The sequence below is a fragment of the Neovison vison genome, chromosome 6, assembly GCF_020171115.1.
Source record: "Neovison vison isolate M4711 chromosome 6, ASM_NN_V1, whole genome shotgun sequence".
In the NCBI taxonomy this organism is placed as follows: Eukaryota; Metazoa; Chordata; class Mammalia; order Carnivora; family Mustelidae; genus Neogale; species Neogale vison.
In genome coordinates this window covers 67,995,141-68,014,468 of record NC_058096.1, presented here as the reverse complement: position 1 = coordinate 68,014,468, position 19,328 = coordinate 67,995,141, and the positions used below count along the sequence as shown (strand labels likewise).

The following is a 19,328-nucleotide window of genomic DNA, read 5'->3' as shown; positions in this document are numbered from 1 at the left end:
TTAGTGAAGCTGAACTAGTACCTGGGAAGGCAGCAGGCGCAGCTAGTGACCAAGACCCCACAGTCCCAGGGGATTCAGGAGCCCAAAGTGGCGCCACGTCCTGGGAGTCAGGCTCACTCTAAGTGTGCATTTATAAGGACAAGTCAACTTTATGCTTTTAAAGATGGACTAAAGGATAGTAATTAAACAAGCATACTCTTTCCTCTTTCCACCGATGTCTTCAAGCAGCTCTTAAAGACACAGAATGTGCAGTAAAATAGAAGTATGTCAAAAGATCAAGGCCAGGGAAAATGAGGGCAGAGGTAGCCAGAGCAGCTGATCCCCCCCAGGAACTGTGTCTCTCAAATGGGAACTCCAAAAATGGCCATGTCAGGGGATCCTGCCATGGCTGTGACGGAATGGGGGCCCTGGGACCTGGCCTCATAACTGCGACCTTGCAGGGGAGGAAAGAGGCCGGGCCCAGCAAGCCTGCAGGCCACTGTAGGTTCCACCTCTCAGTATGACCAGCTCAGTGCTTCAGTCCTTCCCCTTAGTTAGACTTCACAAGGCTGTGATCAGGGTTGGACCACTTTCCCCACATTCCAGGACGGAGTACTGAGGCTCACAAAGGTGAAGGGATTTGCCCTCTATCAGAAATGTTACAAGGGCCTCAGAGGGTTCCACAGCAGAGTCTGAAATCTATCATGAGGCACCTGATTGGTCATTTTGACTCATGATTTTCACGAAGGTTCTGAATTCACTCTGCAACCAAGCTAGCCCAACAACTATTTCATGCCAGGCTTGGGCAGGGCACCATTGATAAAGGAGCAAGACGCAATGCCCTCGAGGAGCCTCGTGGTGTGGGAAGGGCAGAAGCGATCATGCTAGAAGACACACTGCAAAGAACGGAAGTGCACAGGGGAGGCCCTGCATGCTGGCAGGCAGCCGTTCCCAATGGGCGCCTTCTCTAGGAACAGCTAGCGTAACCTCCAGAGCCCCGAGGTGCTCAGGGACACGAATGGTCTGAGGAGAGACCCCCGGTCGGAACCAAGCCACTGGAATTCTCACATCTGGGAATGGGAAGCCCAGTGAGAGAAAGGGGAGAGAAGTCACGAGTCGCCAGGTACTGTCCACAGAGTCCTTGAGGCTCCCCCAAATCTGGCCAACCAAGAGGCCTTTTGGCCTATCCATTCCTGGGCAATTCAAAGAGCAGATACCTACGGTCTGTGCTGGTGGAGCAAAGCCACTTCTCTGAACTGCCCTCCCTGTACCCCACCCCATGTCCTCCTGCCATCCTGGACACTCCAGACCATCCCCCGATCCAGCCACCAGAGGATGAATCCCCAGCACAGCAAGGAGCCTCTATCCTTGCTCTAATCCTAAGGCCAGTTCAGGACTGGTCATTAAATATTTTGTTCTGAGACCCTTGCTGTAATCCCCCTTATTAGTGGCAGTGCCTGATAAAACCAGAGAAGCCATCTTCACACACCAGGAGAGGTTCCCCGAGGCAGCAGTATCTCAGGGGAGCGTCTGAGGAGCTGTAGGAGTGGGTCACGTGGGGATGGGGCGAGCAAGCTAAACAGCAGGGGCAAAGGCCTGAAGGGGTAGGCGGCTGGCGAGAGGGGCCAGAACAGGAGTAGAAGGTCCCAGCAGGAAGGCAGGCACAGAAGGCTAGAGGTCAGAGGAAGAAAGCCAGTGTCTGTGTGGCCTTTGACCCAGAGGCTTTTCTGACCCACGGGACACTGGGACATGTACCCAGGTTTCCTAAACATAGAAAGGACACAAGTACCCAGACTGCAAGCTCTGTGGCCTCCAGCAGGAAAGGAACACAGGAAAGCCTATAGTCAGACGCTAGTTCAGGATGTGTTTCTATTCAAGGCTTCACTTTCTCTTCTCCATAATCCTGGATGGTGAGAAGCCTAGAGATGCTAAGAGTCACTCTGAGACCCCTTCCCTGGGGTTCACACCACCATCCACTAGAAGGAACAGGGCCTTGGCAACAGGAAGGCAACCCACGGTTCCCCCAGACTGGCCCTGCGCGGGGTAGGCTGGCATCCAGAGACATTCCATCTGCATGACATCTTCCTCACTGAGCACTCCCCTCCGTCTCCTCCGCTCATTCAGTCTGCCCTGTGAGGGGTGTTAGGTGCCCCCAGACACGGCGCTGAGACTTGGCCCATCATTTCAGTGCCAACCCTGCTTCTCATTTTAGAACTGTACCTTTTCCATATGCAATCTGTTGAATTATTTTTCATCCTAAGGGCTCTCAACCAAGAACATGCTATTCCTATCCCCAGGAAAAATGAAAAGGTGGAATTCTATGTATATGACTCTGCAGCTGGTGTGCACGCTCTCCTCTATCATTTCACTCGCTCCTGACCTAGCACCGGTCCACGGCAGCATCCCCACGGGAGAGATGAGTGGGGAGGCCCAGAGATTAAGAGACCTCCCTGCTGCCCCAAACCCCACAGCTGCCCCAGGGTCTGAGGACATCTGGCCCAGTGTTCACTGCACTGTGTCCCAGCTCTTTCTCAAACTGTAGAACACAGAAGGGGACAGGAGACCTCATGCTGGCCTGGACCCAAATCTCACTTTCTCTGCTGTGTGGCCTTATACAGCTGTCCTTGCTTCTCTGGGCCTCCTCTTTCTCCACTGGGAAATGACAATTAACACGCAGGATTGTTCTGAAGATCAGGCTCCCAGCAAACAGGATGTGCTCGACAAGTGTGGCTCAGTCCCCTTTTCTGTTATTCTCCAGCCAGTGTTTTGACTGGGACAGAAAAAACAGATTCTTAAAAACAACTTGTAGAAAAAGTGCAATTTACCTGTTGGCCACCAGAGTGCAGTCAATTTCTGGTCGCTTGGTTTTGGGAATGACATATAGTGGGTACCTGTCCCCATGTCGAATGAACACATGCACGGAGACCAGCTTAAAATGATGTGGGGCGTGACCTGTAGGAGAGGAGCGGATTGCCTGGTTAGCATTTAGGAGGTATGGACCCTGTCCACTCCGCAGAAGAGCACGGATGAGCATGGCAGCAGGGTGCCGTGGCAGGTGGAGGAATGGAGACAGGGCCAGTTAGGTCTCAGACACCCCCGCCCCCAAAGTAACAGGGAGGCTCTGGGAGTGTAGCTGGAAGCTGGCAGCCAGCAGCCAGTAAAATGGGGTCTCGATGATTCACGCAGCCCCTCTCACATCCACAGCCTGGGGGAGGCCTACAAAGGGCTGGAAACAATGATTTCTGCTTTGAAGCTCCATGAAACAGGGGCTCCTAACTGGCTCAGTTGACAGCATGCAACTCTTAATCTCATGGTTGTGAGTTCAAGCCCCACATTGGGTGTGGAGCCTACTTAAAAAAATAAAATAAAGCTCCATAAAACAAATCAGGGCACAGTATGATAAAAATATTCGATATCATTCTTTGATACATTTAAAAAAAAACAGAAGTCAACACAGAGATCCTATTTTGCTACACCTTTAATGCAAGATACCAACAGAGCAGCCCGCATCCTGTGGATGTCCAAAGCCCTGAGAAAGTTTACTGGAAAGGGGGGTAGACAGAGGTGACGCCCTTGAGTCCATAAAGCCTGCCTTTCCATCTCTGGTATCTCAACAGAAATCATGATGGTGAATGTGTGCAGAGGGTCTCTCGTGAGCCATGTGCTATTCCAGAGTGGTTAAGGAAGCCTCTGGGCAGCCTTGAGAATAGGGACTGCTACTTATGTCCATTTCACAGATGAGGAAGCTAAGACCTGGGAACTCATTCTAGGGCGCAGCCTACAGGGTGTGAGCAGCTACAGGGTGTGAGCCCAGGCCACCTGTCCCTTCCTACCACGCTGTGCTGCTTGAAGAACTACTAGTCCCCAGAGGGGTGTGGGTCCAGGTGCCACACTGGGTGGCACAGGCAGGCCTACCTTCCATGCTGCGCTCAGCCACGCTGGGAATGTTGCAGTACAAGAGAGCTTCATAAATGGGGTCCGTCACGGGGGGCTCAGTCACTGGATCAGGCATGACTCTCTTTCGACTCTTGCTACTCACTCCATTTTTAGCTGTGGACACTGGGGTCAGGTGGACTGCAAGGGAAGCAAAGCAGGTCATGACACGTGCAGTCACCGGAGGGTGGGGTACCAGGTCAGCCCCAGGGCCCCAGAGCACGGCTGGATTTTCACTGAGTAACTCTTCTCCTCCCTCAGCACTGGGGTGGACTTCAGTCCAGCAAGAGGTCAGCTTCTCATCAGGAACTGTTTCTTGAGCACCCACTTTGCCCCTTCTCTTTCTCAAGGCCATTACCTCCTCCCGACCAGTAATGAGCTGTGCAAAGGCAGGTGGGCCACCCTGGAGAAAGGGGCTTTGCTCCGATGGTAAAGGAAGAACTTTGTGCAGCCTGGTTACCTTATTCTTAACACCCTTTGAATTCTAGTAAATACCAGAGAGGAAAACCATCACCTCTTGAGTGCCTAGGAAGTACCAGATGTGGGGACAGATCTCATTTCCTATCACTGGCTTTGTACCTTGAGGTCCCCAGGAGCCCGATGACAGGCATCACTCATTAATCCTCACAAGACCACGTTACAAAGGAGGGAGCCTGGTGCTAAGTGGGAAGTTGAGGCAGCCGCCCAAGGCAGAGGTGGTGGATGAAGCCCCATGTGAAGCTCATTCCTCTGTCTCCAGGCCAGGTTTTTCCCACCAGTCTTCCGGATGTCATGTGTGGGCCCTGCAGTCTATCTGTCATCTAGCACCCCTCTTTTTGTGGGTGAACCGCTCCTTCCGCATGTCCCTGTCCCCAGCTGCGGATGGACATGTGACCAAGTCAATGAGGACAGTGATGGGGCAATTAGTCTCCTTTTGCTTGACAGAGGAACTGTGCACACACTAGAAAAGGGTCTCTTTTGTATGCCAATCTCTAAGAACAGTAACCCGGGGCTGCCCCAGCTACCTGTCCCTCCTCAGAGAGCCTCTGTCTACAGTGGGAGAAAATGATGCTGAGTAGAGATAAGGCAGACCAAGACATGCAGAGACTTATCAGAGAGAGAGAGAGTTGAGGACATCTATTCTTGGAGACCTTGGGTTCAGATGTGGCTGAAGCCAGACCTCTCTTAGATGTCTCAGTTATATACATTGTACATAACCCTTGTTGCTTAAGCTAGTTTGAATTGGGCTTTAGTTACTTTCAACCAAATGAGTCCTGACTAATAGACTTTATCAATTACTTATAAGCAGATGTAAGTCCATCTTTTGGGTCAATGGTCCCCAACTTTTCCATGTATGGGGGACGTCTTTACAGCATCACAGATTTTCTGGAACTCTCTACGCAATGATAGTTGTATTTTTAGTATCCACCAGCTGAGGAAATGCACAGAAATAGTTGTGCCCATGTATCATTAAATTTCTAAAAGATTTATTAACCACCAGAATATATACATACATACATTTGAACAATAGCTAAAACAGGGCCCAACCACCAGTTTAAATCCATTTAAATTCCCTAATTCCTTCTACAGATTTTTCCAAATAAGTACTTAAGACTTCCCTTGGGCAAACAGATGTCATAAAAAAAGGTAAAAGACAAACAATCCACTCACTGAAAGTAAAATATTTGCAACCTACATAACAGACAAATTATTAATATCCAAAATACATATGGGATCCTACAACTAAAAAATTGGCAGGGGACACGAGCAGACTGATTACAGAAAAACAAATGCCAGTGGCAATGAACATACAAAAAGATATCCAACGTTATTCATACTTAAATGCAGTCTCTGATCCCGCCTATCAGACTAGAATATCATGTTTTTAATAATAATAGCAGTACTGACAAGGGTATGAAAACCCACTTCCACACCACAGGTAAGAGTGGAAATAGAAACTGTCCGTAAACATTTGGCAGTATCTACTAAATGTTATATGTGCCTTATCCCTGATTCCATTACTCCACATTTTGGAATTTACTCATCGGACATCAATCCCAATCACAAAGCTGTGTGGCCAAGGAGATTCGCTGTAAGACTGCTTGTAGTAACGGAAAAAGGGCAACGACTAAATATCCCTCGTTAACAGAACAGAACGTTACACCCATTTTGGGAATATTCTGCTACAGTTAAAGAGAATGGAAAAGAATCAAAGATAAATGAAACGAGGTGAAAATACCAAGTTACTGGATAAGAAAAAAACAAACTATAAATATACGAATATATAGGCATCAGTTTATTATGTAAGTGCACAGAAAAATGTCTATAAGGACATCCATTATAATGCAGCAGTGGTTTCCTCTGGGGAATGGGTGGAACAGGGTATGAACAAGTATTTTTATTGTTTTTCTCCCGGAAATATTTATATTGTTTTACAGATCTACATACATACACATTTACAGTAAGCACGTGTTACATACCTCCTCTACGTATAGACATAAACGTGTCTTTCCATAACATCTAGATACACTTCTCTTATCAGCACATTTTCATTCCTTACTTGTATTAAAACAACCATCACAGAGCTATCGAACTGGTCCTTCACCAATTCAAATTAGTCTTTTGGTTGGCCCTACAGCCACCTTCTTCACAGTAGCTGGAAATGGCCAGAACTGCTAAAACACAAGCTCAGGTGTCCAGAGGTAATTTACCATTGTGGGATTTGGGTCAGAGCAAGGGAAGGAGAAAGCGGACAGCGGACAGAAGGCAGCATCTTAATGACCCAGCAATTCTGGCCGTGTGGTAACCCTCAGTCCTAAACTCTGCTCTTTCGTGAAACGGTACCAGATTCTGGTCCCTTGGCCATGCCTGCGGGCACATTTCCTTTGAGTCTGGGCCAGGCAGAGGTGAAGCTAAGGACACGTGAACGTATGAGTGACACAGAAACATAGGGACACAGGTTTGCAAGCTTACCCGTAAGCACATGGGGCAAGGCCTATGGGAGCCACCACTTGGGAACTGCTAGACTGAATGTGTCCCCCTAAAATTCACATGTTGAAACCCTAACCCTCAATGTGATAGTATTGGGAGGGGAGGCCTTTGGAAGATGATTAGGTCAAATGGGATTAGCATCCCCATAACTGAGACCCCAAAGAGTAACCCCCCGCCTGGCCCTCCACCATCTGAGTTTACAGAGAAAAGGTACCTTCTGAGAAGCGGGTCTTCACAGACACTGAATCTTCGGGTGCTTTGATCCTGGACTTCCCAGTCTTCAGAACGGAAAAAAATAAATTTCTGTTGTTTATAAGCTACCCCATTAATGGTATTTTTATTAAGCTGCCCAGTGGAATAGGAAGGAACGAGGGTGGTTGTGTGACCCAAGGAAGCAGTGGTTTGAAAGACACAGATAGAGGCTGGGTGATAATCAGAGGCCTTCGATCCAGAAAGATTTCATCTACTACTTCCCCAGCATCTGGACGTATCGGCCTCACCCATGCTACTGAGATCACCCCATGCCGTTTGTACCCTCCTGAGTCACCAGAATGCAGGGTGGGTCCACACAGGACCCTTCAGTGAGCCCTCCAGATGCTAGACATTTGGGGGAGCTTCTGATGCACAGAAGCCAGGGGGCGAGATGTCTCCTCCAGATCCACCCTCCTACCTCCTCACCCCCAACTTAGTTCTCACTGTCCTGAACTGCTCGGAGCTGCCCCCACTGCTACAGGGTGTGTCTCCCCCACACCCCTCCTTTTGTGTTTAACTATCCTCATTCCACCACTGTTCCCCAAATCTGGCCAACTCCATTATGATCCTGGTGTCACCGCTCTGGGAAGCCCACTCCAACATCCCTCTTCCATTGGCCCCCCTGACTCCTGGTCCTTGCTGCCATCTTGGCTCACAACACAGTACCCATAAACAGGGTTGTCCACAGTTGCTCAACAGGCCACCCCAAACATCGAGGGAGTCAGGGCTGTATCTTTTTCATCTTTATATTCCCGTCCGACCAGCACAGGGCAGGCGCCCTACATAGCTTGCTGAACTGGAGGCCCACTCTGAGCCAGGCGCTGGGCTCCACACTTTTGAGGAAGTGTTTTACTGGACAGAGAAAAGATGGGCAAGGGCCTGGGTCAGGAGCAGATTGTTACTTAACAGCACAGGCCCCTGAGCCATAAGCCCCTATGTGGCCTTGGGCCTCAGGCCACCTCAGTTACTTGGACAGACTCAGTGACCCACAGGATCAGCAGGTGATCCTACAGCCAGGTGTCTGCTGCCAGCTCATTACCAGGGAGGCTCTGACTTGCACACGACAAGTTAGAGTCCCTCCGCTAGGTGTGGGCTCGAAGCCCATGCCCAGGGTCTCTAGCTCATCTCCCCGTATCAGGGCTCTGGTCAAGGACAGACGACACACATCTACCTGCACACCTGGCTTTCCTCCACTAGCTTTAGCCTGTATGCAAGCCCTTCACAGGTGCCTCAAATCTGACTTGACTGAGCGTTGTGGGGGCTCCCATCCTGGGGTCAGATCACCGCCCTCCCTTCCTTCTCTGGAGGGGCACTCCCCGCCCCTGCCCTATGCCAACACTGTGGCCAGGTAGAGGGCTACCATGCTGCTCCTCTAAGATCCCGCCCATGCCTTACTGACTGACAGGGACCCGAGTCTAGCCACTTGTGCCAACGAGGGCCCTTTCAAGGAAAGAAAGGTTTCCCCATGTAGAAGCAGCAATTTCATAAGAAGTGAGGTGGCCTCCTGCCATCCCTACTCGAGGCTATAGGCCACTTCCTACTGTCCCTAGGGCTATGTGGTTCAGTTGTCAGCTCCTCCTCTCCTTACGCTGATATCCTGGCAGATCCAAATCAGGTGTTAGGGACCCACAGATGTCCTGGTGAAGGCAAACACGACAGGCAAAAGTGTTGGCTCACCTCGCCATTGCTGGCTCAGCTGCCTGAGTCACATCACTGACCATGTCAGCAAAGACCCTCATGGGGCCAAAGGCATGGCCCCACCATGTGCCTTTTACAAAAACTTCCTCGCTCCAGGGCCTACCTCACCCTCAGTGCTGGACTGGTCATCTTCCCAGCGGACGGTAGTAACCTCTTGGGACTTGTCATTTCTGGGGTCGCTAAAGTCTGTCCTCGGTCACGTGTGCTGCCATGGCTGTCCATGGTTCTGAATGCAGGGAGGTGGTAGGGAGCTGCGGGCTACTGAGTCACAATCGTGGGTTTGAGCCCTGACTTTGTTACTTCCCAGCTGCATGACCTTGGGCAAATCCTCCTGCCTCACTATGCCCCATGCCCTTCCCCCATAAAACGAAGATGATGGCATCTCCACCACAGTGGGGTCGTGGATGGCCCAAGACATCCCCTGTGGGACACTGAGCTGTGCCTGCTGTGTATCCCTTCTTAGGGATAAAGAAGTGCTGTTTGCATGGGGCACCTGGGTGGTTCGGTGGGTTAAGCCTTTGCCTTCAGCTCAGGTCATGATCTCAGGGTCCTGGGATTGAGCGCCACATCGGACTCTGCTCAGCAGGGAGCCTGCTTCCTCCTCTATGACTGCCTCTCTGCCTACTTGTGATCTCTGTTTGTCAAATAAATAAAATCTTAAAAAAAAAAAAAAGTGCTATTTGCATTGTCTGTCCCCTGGAAGTGATTATTCTGGCTCCTTCCAGGCTCTCAAAAGGTGCTCCCTTCAACTTGGGATCTGGAAGGGATGCTGCCCCTCTGTGTCCACACCTTTCACAGAAACACAATGGACCAGTCTCCTGTCCCCTCTCAACCACCCAATTTTAGCAGCTTTTCTGACTCCTTTAAATACATTCAGCTTATCTAAGATGGCACCTTTTTTTTTTTAAGCTCCACACCCAGTGAGGGCTTGATCTCAGGACCCTGATATCAAGAGTCACATGCTCTACTGACTGAGCCCCCAAGATGCCACCTTCTAATATGCTAAAATACCCCTAGTTCTAGTTTCCCCCCAATAATCCAAAGGCTCTTGAATTCCGTCTCCTTCACTGGCCTGCCAAAGAATAATGATTTGCTCTACAGGTAGTTCCCACAATTCCTTCAGTGCCCCTCCATCCACCGAGTTGTCTTAAAGGTCCATCGTGCCTCTGCCCTGCACTGAATATAAAAATGTCTGTGAGTAGTTCTCAAATATAAACCAAATGGAGACCCATTCTGTTATTTGCCTTTGGCCATTTGCATACTTTGAGAAACTTGGTTTTACATGGGCAAGATTGATCAAACAGCTGAATCTACCCTTTCTGAACCATCCACTTTGGGCCACAAAACAATACCAACCTTTCCTGTTCTTGTTCTCAACTATTCTTCATTCCTTATTCTTGTTGCCTCATGGTGAACCACTGTTAGGTAAGAATCTAGTAAGTGCTGTTGGTGCCAGTGATAAGCCTGGTCCCATTTAGGAAGCCAGCAAACCATAGGAGGTATGGCTCATGGGGTTGGGACTCGGCACATAGAAGAGGCTGGAGGTTTTGCCCTGGGCTGTTCCCAAGCTCTTATCTCCCCTGTGCCTGACCCTCCCTCTGACGTCAGCCACTGAGCCGTCAGGGCAGGGACTGCCAGAGCACAGGGCCAGGGTTCCCACGGTGGCCTGAGCTTCAGCCCAGCTGTGGCCTCCTAGAGGGGACAGGAAACCTCACTGTCTTCTTAAGCAACTGATAAGTGGCCTGGCCCAAACAGAGTCCTTTGGATTAGATGACAGAAGTCCCAAGGACTCCAAATCATTACAGAAACTAGAAATCAGAGAGAAATCCAAGGACAAGCCCCCAGAAAGAATTGAGAGAAGAACCTCAGCCATCCTTAACCACTCAGAGAACCTTAACCACTTGAAAGAACCTTAGCCATCCTTAACTCATAGCCTGAATCCCCCCTGCCTCCCCTTTGGGAATCTGACAAAAGTTACTGCTCCTCAACCCTGAAAAAGGGCTGTACACACAAGCTTCTGAATTTGCATTCTGAGGGTTCACAGGAACCCCCAAACCCACACGAGACGATGCGGACATCTGTGGACTCAGGATAACAACCCAGTGTGCCTGGAAATAGGTTTCTGATTTTGACACGCTTGATAGGACATTTTTTTTTTCCCCCAAAACGAAAAGGGAGCTTTACAACTCACATAAACATGTGTTCATCCTAGTCATTCAACACTAAGGTATAAAAAGAAGTGAAAATCACCCATAATCTTATCACCCGGAACAACCCACAGTCTATATTTTAGTGCATATAGCCATATTTATTTAGTATGGCTCGATGTCCTGCCCAAGGTGTCTGTGCTTTTGTCCCTGCTCTGAGGAGAGTCACTAAGGCCCAAGAGCATCATTTCCCTTCCCCTCAAGAAACAAGTAAGTTTTCCGGGTTTCAAAGGCCTATCTTTTGGGAGCACTAAACCCCACGGAGCGACCAAACCAACTGCCCAGGAAGGCGGCTGGTCATCTGCCTTCTGTGGAAAGGATCACAAGGAAGACAACAGCCAGGAATGAGGGTGCACTTTCAGGAAGCCCCCCACACTGAAAGACAATGCTGAGGGAGGGGCACTCACCCTCAGGTGCCTGGACGGACCGGCCAGCCCACCCTCTGGGGGATGCCTAGGGTGGGGGAGAGGCAGAGCTCTGGCTGGCTTCCAGGTTCCCCAGAGGACACCCCCAGAGAGTGGGGTTCCACCCCTTAGATGACACAGGAAAGCCAGCAAGGGAGGCAGGGGCATGATGTGATGCTGTGGCCCAAGCCCGACAGGTCAGAGGGTCCATGGGTCGTGGTGACTCCTGGTCCCTTCTGCCCGGAGGCAGCCTGGCTCTGCGGGGCGCATGAGGCACTGGCTGCCGACAGTGAAGACGGTCGGAGGGCTCTCTCTGGGTGTGGCCTGGCTCCCTCAGATTCCAGATTCAGATTCCGCCCTCCAGACCTCATTCCTGGTAGTTTCAGGAACCCCAGGGCCACCCTCCCCTCGGGGCGGAGCCGCTCCCAAGACCAGGGGCTCCACCTCTGATTACCACTGACCTCAGGTCAAGGTGGACTTTCTCAGGTTTTTTGTTTTTTAATGTCATCCAGCTTGGAGCAGGTGCGCTGTTGCCAAGACAACCGGTGGGGGGGGCAAGTTCATCAGCGTAGTTGGAGCAAATTCCCTCCACCTGGGCAAACTCCCACTGTGTCCTTGGCTCCCCTCCATGGTGGTTAATCCAATGTAAACATCCTTCCGCTTTCTCTCCTATTTTGTCCCTCTCCTCACACAGTCTTGGCATAGCCATGAGTTCACTGGCTACTTTTACTAACATTCTCTTGTTTTACTAACTAGCCCCGATAGTCTCCTCTTCTCTAAAATGGGAGATTTCCTTCTTGCCAATACTGTTGACATACACACGAGTATTCCCATGTAAAACACCGTATGTACTTTTAGTTATGGACAACCTTGCAGGTGAATACAGATAGGTATGTGTAACCAGAGCATAGTGGCTGCAAGAGGATTTACTGTTGGTCGCTCTGGCTGCCTTCCCCACTTTTGCCTCTTGTAAGCAATGCTGCACTAAATACCTTTAAACATACATTTCTATCCTCTCGTCTAATTATTCTTCGGAGAAATTCTCTAAGATCAGAAACTGGGAAGGAAGGAAAGAAGGAGGGACGGAGAGAGAGAAGACGGGGAAAGAGAGAGAGGAGAGAAACAATGTCCTCCCCACCCCCAAGGGATACTAGAAAAGTCCATTTTTAGCTCATGGAAGGGCCTGCTACATGATACTCTGCCCCCCCCCCCAACAATGCAACTAAAACATGAACTTAAAACATAGGACGAAAGCTGATCTGTCACACTTAATTTTGACACCTACAGAATTTTTTCACTCACAGATATTTATTTAACTCTATGGGGTAGATGGACAGGAAGGATTCAGAGAAAAAGCAAAATTAAAACTCTCAGAAATCAGGGGCGCCTGCGTGGTTCAGCTGTTAAGTGTCTGCCTTCGGCTCAGGTCATGATCCCAGGGGCCTGGGATTGAGTTCCACACTGGGCTTCCTGCTCAGTGGGAAGCCTGCTTCTCCCTCTCCCTCTACAGCTCCCCTTGCTTGTGTTCCCTCTCTCACTAAGTCTATCTCTGTCAAATAAATAAAAATCTTAAAAAAAAAAAAACAACCAAAAAACTCTCAGAAATCAAACAGAAAATAAACCTCCAAGAAAAGAACTGAAATAAAAACAAAATACTAATGTAAAACTTAAGTGATAATGATGAGATAAGGATATCATATACAGAACTTCTTAGGTTAAAAATGCAAGCCATCATGGGACACCTGGGTGGCTCAGTGGTTTAAGCCTCTGCCTTTGGCTCAGGTCATGATCTCAGGGTCTTGGGATCGAGCCCTGCATTGGGCTCTCCACTGAGGAGGGAGCCTGCTTCTCCCTCTCTCTCTGCCTGCCTCTCCGCCTACTTGTGATCTCGCTCTATCAAATAAATAAATAAAAACCTTTAAAAAAATAAAAAAAATGCAAGCCATCATATTTAATTCCTCATTTTTAAAAAAGATTTTATTTATTTATTTGATAGAAAGAGATAGCCAGAGAGGGAACACAAGCAGGGGGAGTGGGAGAGGGCAAGCAGTCTCCCTGCTGAGACTGGAGCCCGATGCGGGACTCAGTCCTAGGACCCTGGGATCATGACCTGGGCCGAAGGCAGCTGCTTAAGGACTGAGCCATCCAGGTGCCCTAATTCCTCATTCTTTCTGACTCCAATTCACCAAAATAAAACCCCAGGAGGAATCTTAACCATGGCTTTTAAAATAGAGTACACAGGGATGCCTGGGTATCTCAGTCAGTTGGGCATCCGACTCTTGGTTTCAGCTCAGGTCATGATCTCGGGGTCCTGAGATAGAGCCCCGCTTCATTGTGTTGGGCTCTGTGTTCATCAGGGTCTGCTTGAGTTTCTCTCTCCCTCTGCCCCTCTCCCTGCTTGTGCACTGTTTCTCTCTCTAAAATAAATAAATAAACGTTTTTTAAAAAACAAATAATAGAGTAAACAGTACTCAAGACCCTTGGCATTCTAAGATTTGCACCCCCAAACCTTTGCCATGAAAACATTAAAATCTTCTTGAATCCCCAGTTCACACATACCCCTGGGGTACCTGCTTTTCTCCATAAAACAGACACAGAATAAAGAGCAGGAGTGACAAAGCACTCTGGCTGGCTGCCAGGGCCAGGCCTGCCCAGCAGCCAGGAGCTCACTCCTGGCTGTTAGTATCCAAATTTGTGCCTCAGCAAAATCCCTGGCGCCATCTACCACAGAGTTAGGGCGCCTGCGGAGAGTGGGAGCCGTGAATGCCAACAGCCAACTACGGAGAGCAGGCTGAAGCCAAGGTCTGAATGACCACGGCGAATATGACAACACCCAGGCATCTTTCAGGGGCTCCTCACTCTCCTTCTCAGAGGCAATTTTCTCCTAATTTACACACTGTTCTACCAAAGCTTGGTTATGCTCTTTCTCAGAGGACAAGGGATCCAGAGCAGCATATAAAGGGGTGGGGACGCTGTGGGGGCTGCAGGAAAATGCTGGCTCTGTGGGAAGAGAGATACCAGGGAAACTACTAAAGACACACACACAGCACTCATACACCACTCACACGTACCACATACACACCACTCACATACACACACTGCCACTCATACACACTAAACACACCCACCACTCACATATCACATACGTACAACTCACACGCACTAAGGTGGTTCAGCTGGGGTGCCTACTGAACATACACACGCACCACACCCATACTACCTTTCACACACTAATTTGGCCCAGATGGGTTACCTACTGAACACACACGGCACTCACACCACATACACATACCACATACACACCACCACCACTCACACCACATAAACACAACTCACACACAGGCTGGTTTGGCTGGGGTGCCTACTGAACAGAAACACATACAGAGAACTGATTAAGCCGAGGCTCCTCGGGGGCCTACCTGTTTCCCTCGCCTTTGGGGCCCCACCTCTCTGCTGCCATTCTGTCTCCTTCATGGCCTCCCTTCCCTAGTCTGCCAAGATCTCATCTTTCCCTTGTCCTCTTCTTCCTCCGACCTATACCAGGGGCACAAACTCCCAAGGTGACAGGGTTCAGCAAGCAAAGACCATGGAGAAAGGAAGAGCTTGCACTCCCCTCAACAGGGGCGGCCAGAACCCAGCTGCTGGCTCCAGGCACTGTCCCTGAAGGGACCATGGGTCTTGGCATGCTGGTCAGTCTGGTTTTTGTTTTGTTTTGTTTTCAAGAGGGGTTTGAAATTTACATGAAATTGCCTAAGTTCCAAAACACTGGTAAATAAATACAAAAATGTGAAAACACTGGTTGGGCCGAATAAAAAAGGAGTCTGGAGTGATTTCCACATGCTGCTGGGAGACATGGTCTCCTCAGGTCATGGCTTCGGGAAGAGTGAACACAAAGTCCTCCAGCAGGGTCTCTCTTCGGCTCGGATCCTGAAACCACTTTCCAGCATGACCCGGTACTGAGACAGCCCTCAGATACCTCATCGACACCTCCAACCCCTTGTCCTGCTCCACACCTGGCTTGTCCATGTGCTGGGGCCTTATCCAGACCCAGAGAGCCATCAACCCCACACGGTTACCTCCCAGGCCATGTTCTGGGCATTTCCTTTAGCCTTTGGTGTATTTCACCCCAGTGGAGATGAGACGTTTATGTGAATGAGGCATCTGCTGAACTGCCCATGCCAGACTCCTGTGTGTCATGGTGAGGTCTTTCCCTCCTCTTTTCACCCCAGCCCACTCTACCACCCAGTTGGCTCAGAGTCCCACAGCATCCCCTGCCACTTTGGCTGCACAGATCCTTCTTCCAGGGCCAATACCTTAAAGATGCCCCCTCAGCCTTTTATGAAGGGAAACCTGCCTGAGTTGCCACCCAGCTTCACCCTGCCATCAGCCTCTGAACAGGGAGTGCCCAGGATTTGTGCTTATCAGACTTGCCCAGGAAGCATGTCAAAAGTTCAGATTTCTGGGTCCCCACGCCTGCCAAAATTCCGGTTCTGTAGGGAGGGGCACAAAATGAGCTCTTTTTCGGTCGTGGAGGCATTCTTTACAAGTTTCCAGAGCCACTCTCCTCAAGGTGCTCAGGAGACCACACAGGGTCAGCCATCAGTCTTCTGGTGTGTTCCCTGCTTCCAGGGTCTCCCCATAGCCTTCAGGATATAATGTAGAGATGGAGGTGGCCCCAGCATTTGTCCACCTTAATAGCTACATGCAGGCGACTACCAGGGTCCTACTCTCTTTCACTCTGTCTCTGCACACCCATGTCATTCTGCAGGAATGCCTCTCCCACTTTCCTTCACGAGCAACTCCTACTCACCCCTTAAGGACGAAGCTCAGATGTTACCTCTGCTGGGGAATCGTCTGTGAATTCTCAGACTAGATTAGCTTCTTGTCCTCTTTCCACCCATACCACCCTGCTGTAAAGGATCCCTAAATCATTTTAGTTAATCAACACTCCTACAGAGATCACTACGTGCCAGACATTGTTCTGGGTGTCTTGAAATAGAAGCTCACTAAATCCTTCACTAACCCTGTGAAATAGAGACTATCGTTATCCCCATTCTACAGATGAGTAAACCGAGGCAGGGAGAAGGTAAATAACATGGGTGAGGTCACCTAGCTGCTAAGTGGCAGGACAAGGATTCAATCCAGGCAGTCTGGGTTTTCCTTAGAGCCATGTTCTCCACCCCCCACCCCCACCTTACATGCTATCCCCTCTTACCATTCCTAGCACATCACACACTGTATTCCAAGGGTTGCTTATGATTTTCCTCCAGTAAGACAGACAGTTCCTGTAGTCTTTGGGGGGTTAAACTCCCAGCCCAGGACCTAACCTATGGTGGAAACTCGGGGAACATTTACTGAAGGACGAAGCTGTACATACTCATGGCACTGGGTCAACAAGAAAAGATAAAATTCCTAAAACCTCAGACTTTGAAGAGACCTTAAATGGAATCAGGCCCGATGACCTGCCTAAAATTCTCCCCTTCACAGAGCAATGCTCCTGAGTTTGCATGCCATGCTTTCCACCTCTGCACAACACTGACTTTTAGGACGCTCCACCTTATGCTTCACTGGACTGTGTCCCCACAGTCACTTGGGCCACAGAGAACAAGTCTGACCCCTGCAGAAAAGGCTCTTCAGATACTGAAGACAACCCTGGTTTTCACTGCTGGAGGGTAACCTTCCCTCTTACGCCTGGGGATCTGAACCCCCGTCCATCTTTGGTATTTTCCTTAGAAGCTGCTCCGGTCAACTGGGTCCCTGCCCAGGAATATCACCCCCAGATACAGAGCCACGTGCACCGTATGGACTGACCACTTTCATGGCCAATGAACTCTGATCAGAAACAAATAAAAGTATGATATATTTCAGAAACCTCCTCCCTGACAAGTGGCTGAAGGAACACAAGCCTCGGCAGCCTTTGGGACCCCAAGAGCCCTGGTTTCTGAGGACGGTCGCTGGTGATGGCATCTGTGCTGTTGCTTACAAGGTTTACACGGACTATATTTCCACAAGCCAAGGAGTTTCCCACAAGGTTCCTGTTCTCACACCAACGCTGGAGCAGCCACAGCTTGTTCCCGTTCCACTTTACAGAAGAAGAAACAGAGACGTCTGACTTGCCCAAGGGCACACAGCTGGCAAGAGGCAGAGCAGCATTCACACCCAAGGCTGTCATTCCAGAGCCTCTGCGCTCCTGAGCGCCGCCATTTTGGGAATGCCGTTGGAACATGGCGAAAGGAGCACAAAATGCGCATTAAGGAAAGGCTGGGTGGAAGGAGGAACATGGGCAACGACAAAAAAACAGAAAAAGCAGAACAACAACTAATCCAGTCTTGACATATTGGTGGTCTTTGTCCTGTTGCCCTAAAGCAGTCCCTTAATCTGAGAAGTAATTTTTATACACATACACATTTTAACTAGAGTAACTAAAGATAGCCATGTCTTATTTGTTCCCTTCTACAATTTGAACACCAGGAATTTCAGCGTTTCCCTATTTTCCAAACTCAAAAATATCCAGGACTTAAAAATACAAAATGAATGATTTTCATTAAAGGCTGTTAGCCTAGAGCAAGTCATTAGTACCATTTAAAATAAACATATTTTGAGAAACTATGAACTGTATCTTAACCTTTTTTATATCCTTTCCCTCCACCTCCACCCTGACACTGTCGAAAAATGCCCGACACACATATGCACTTAATGAATATATATGGGTTCACAGACCCACTTTCTGTACCAAGAAGAAATGCTTCTTTAAACAACCTGGCTTTTAAATTGTAAGCCAGGTCATAACTTTCTCATATTCAAAACATCAGAAAAAGCCAACAAGACAAAATAAAATACATGATCGTTGCAGAAAGCAAAGAGAACTATACTAGTTTACTTAAAGCCTGAGAAAAACCAAGTTATATTGGATCGCCTCACACACATTACCTGAAGTAATTACATGTGCTAATCTGGTATTTATTCAAAAATTAGTCAAAAGAAATGATGAAAAAAAAGTCCATATATTTTAGGGTAAGAATGAAAACACAAATGTTAGTTAAATGTATACTTTTGTATTACCAGTTAGTGCAGTGCCTTACACTGTAATAACCAGCAAGCCACAATGCAATTAAATAAATAAAGCAATTAAACTCCACATCTACAGAAATGGGTAAGTTCCAAAGTTACAGTTTACCTAGAAGTAGAAGAGCAGTAAGGACATCCATATCTTAATAGCTTCCCGAACTCCAACGTATCCAAGAATAAAGAGCTCCAACCCAGGCAGGCTAATTTACCCTGCAAAAATTTCCTTAAAAAAAAGTATGGCTGGAAATTGGCTCTCCTAAAACAGAAGGTACTTTCAGAGGAGTTATATAAGCAAAACACACTGGCCAATTCAGTGACGTGGAAACCACCTCATGCAAGAGAAACGCAGCAAACACAAGTAACCCACATTCACGTCTCAGATCCTGTCAGCTTCACAGAAGAAAAAATCAAGGTTGACTGTAACCTCCGACCTCCCCAGCCAAAGGATGGAAAATTTTTAATGAAAAGTTATGAGCTATTAAACTACTGAAAGTCCTAACACACTTTTTGGAAAGGATTCGTATTTTATGGTTCATTAACCATCTGGAGTATCTTTAAATTTCCTGTGCCCACCTACTCTTGACCTCGTTTCCTATTCTGGAGGGATAAAATGAGTATTTTTAATTTTCTTTCGTATTAGAAACAGCCTTTCATGGGTACCAGACGTGTGCACGGAGTATGTCACAAACTGGAGGTGTACCAGGGGAAACGTGCTCAAAGCCTCCTCTCTTCAAACCACTTTTCCCGAAAGCCAAGTTTTTCCCACATTCCTCAGCGCTCACAGAACCTCCCACTTGCTGAGCCACCTGCCTTTCTT

General features: G+C 48.7%; 1 protein-coding gene across 5 annotated transcripts in view; it reads right to left on the bottom strand.

Moving 5' to 3' along the window:
• PXYLP1 (2-phosphoxylose phosphatase 1) overlaps positions 1-19,328 on the bottom strand; it is an 89,707-nt gene that overhangs the window by 12,188 nt on the left and 58,191 nt on the right. For 4 of the 5 annotated variants that reach the window (XM_044251483.1, XM_044251485.1, XM_044251486.1 and 1 more), the window contains 2 exons: positions 3,895-4,053; positions 2,805-2,931 (listed from right to left, as the gene is read on the bottom strand). In XM_044251483.1, the coding sequence (XP_044107418.1) occupies positions 2,805-2,931; positions 3,895-4,053 (286 nt within the window). Of the gene's footprint in view, positions 1-2,804; positions 2,932-3,894; positions 4,054-18,620; positions 18,756-19,328 lie in introns of those variants that run through there. The other variant, XM_044251487.1, reaches the window with a different exon arrangement.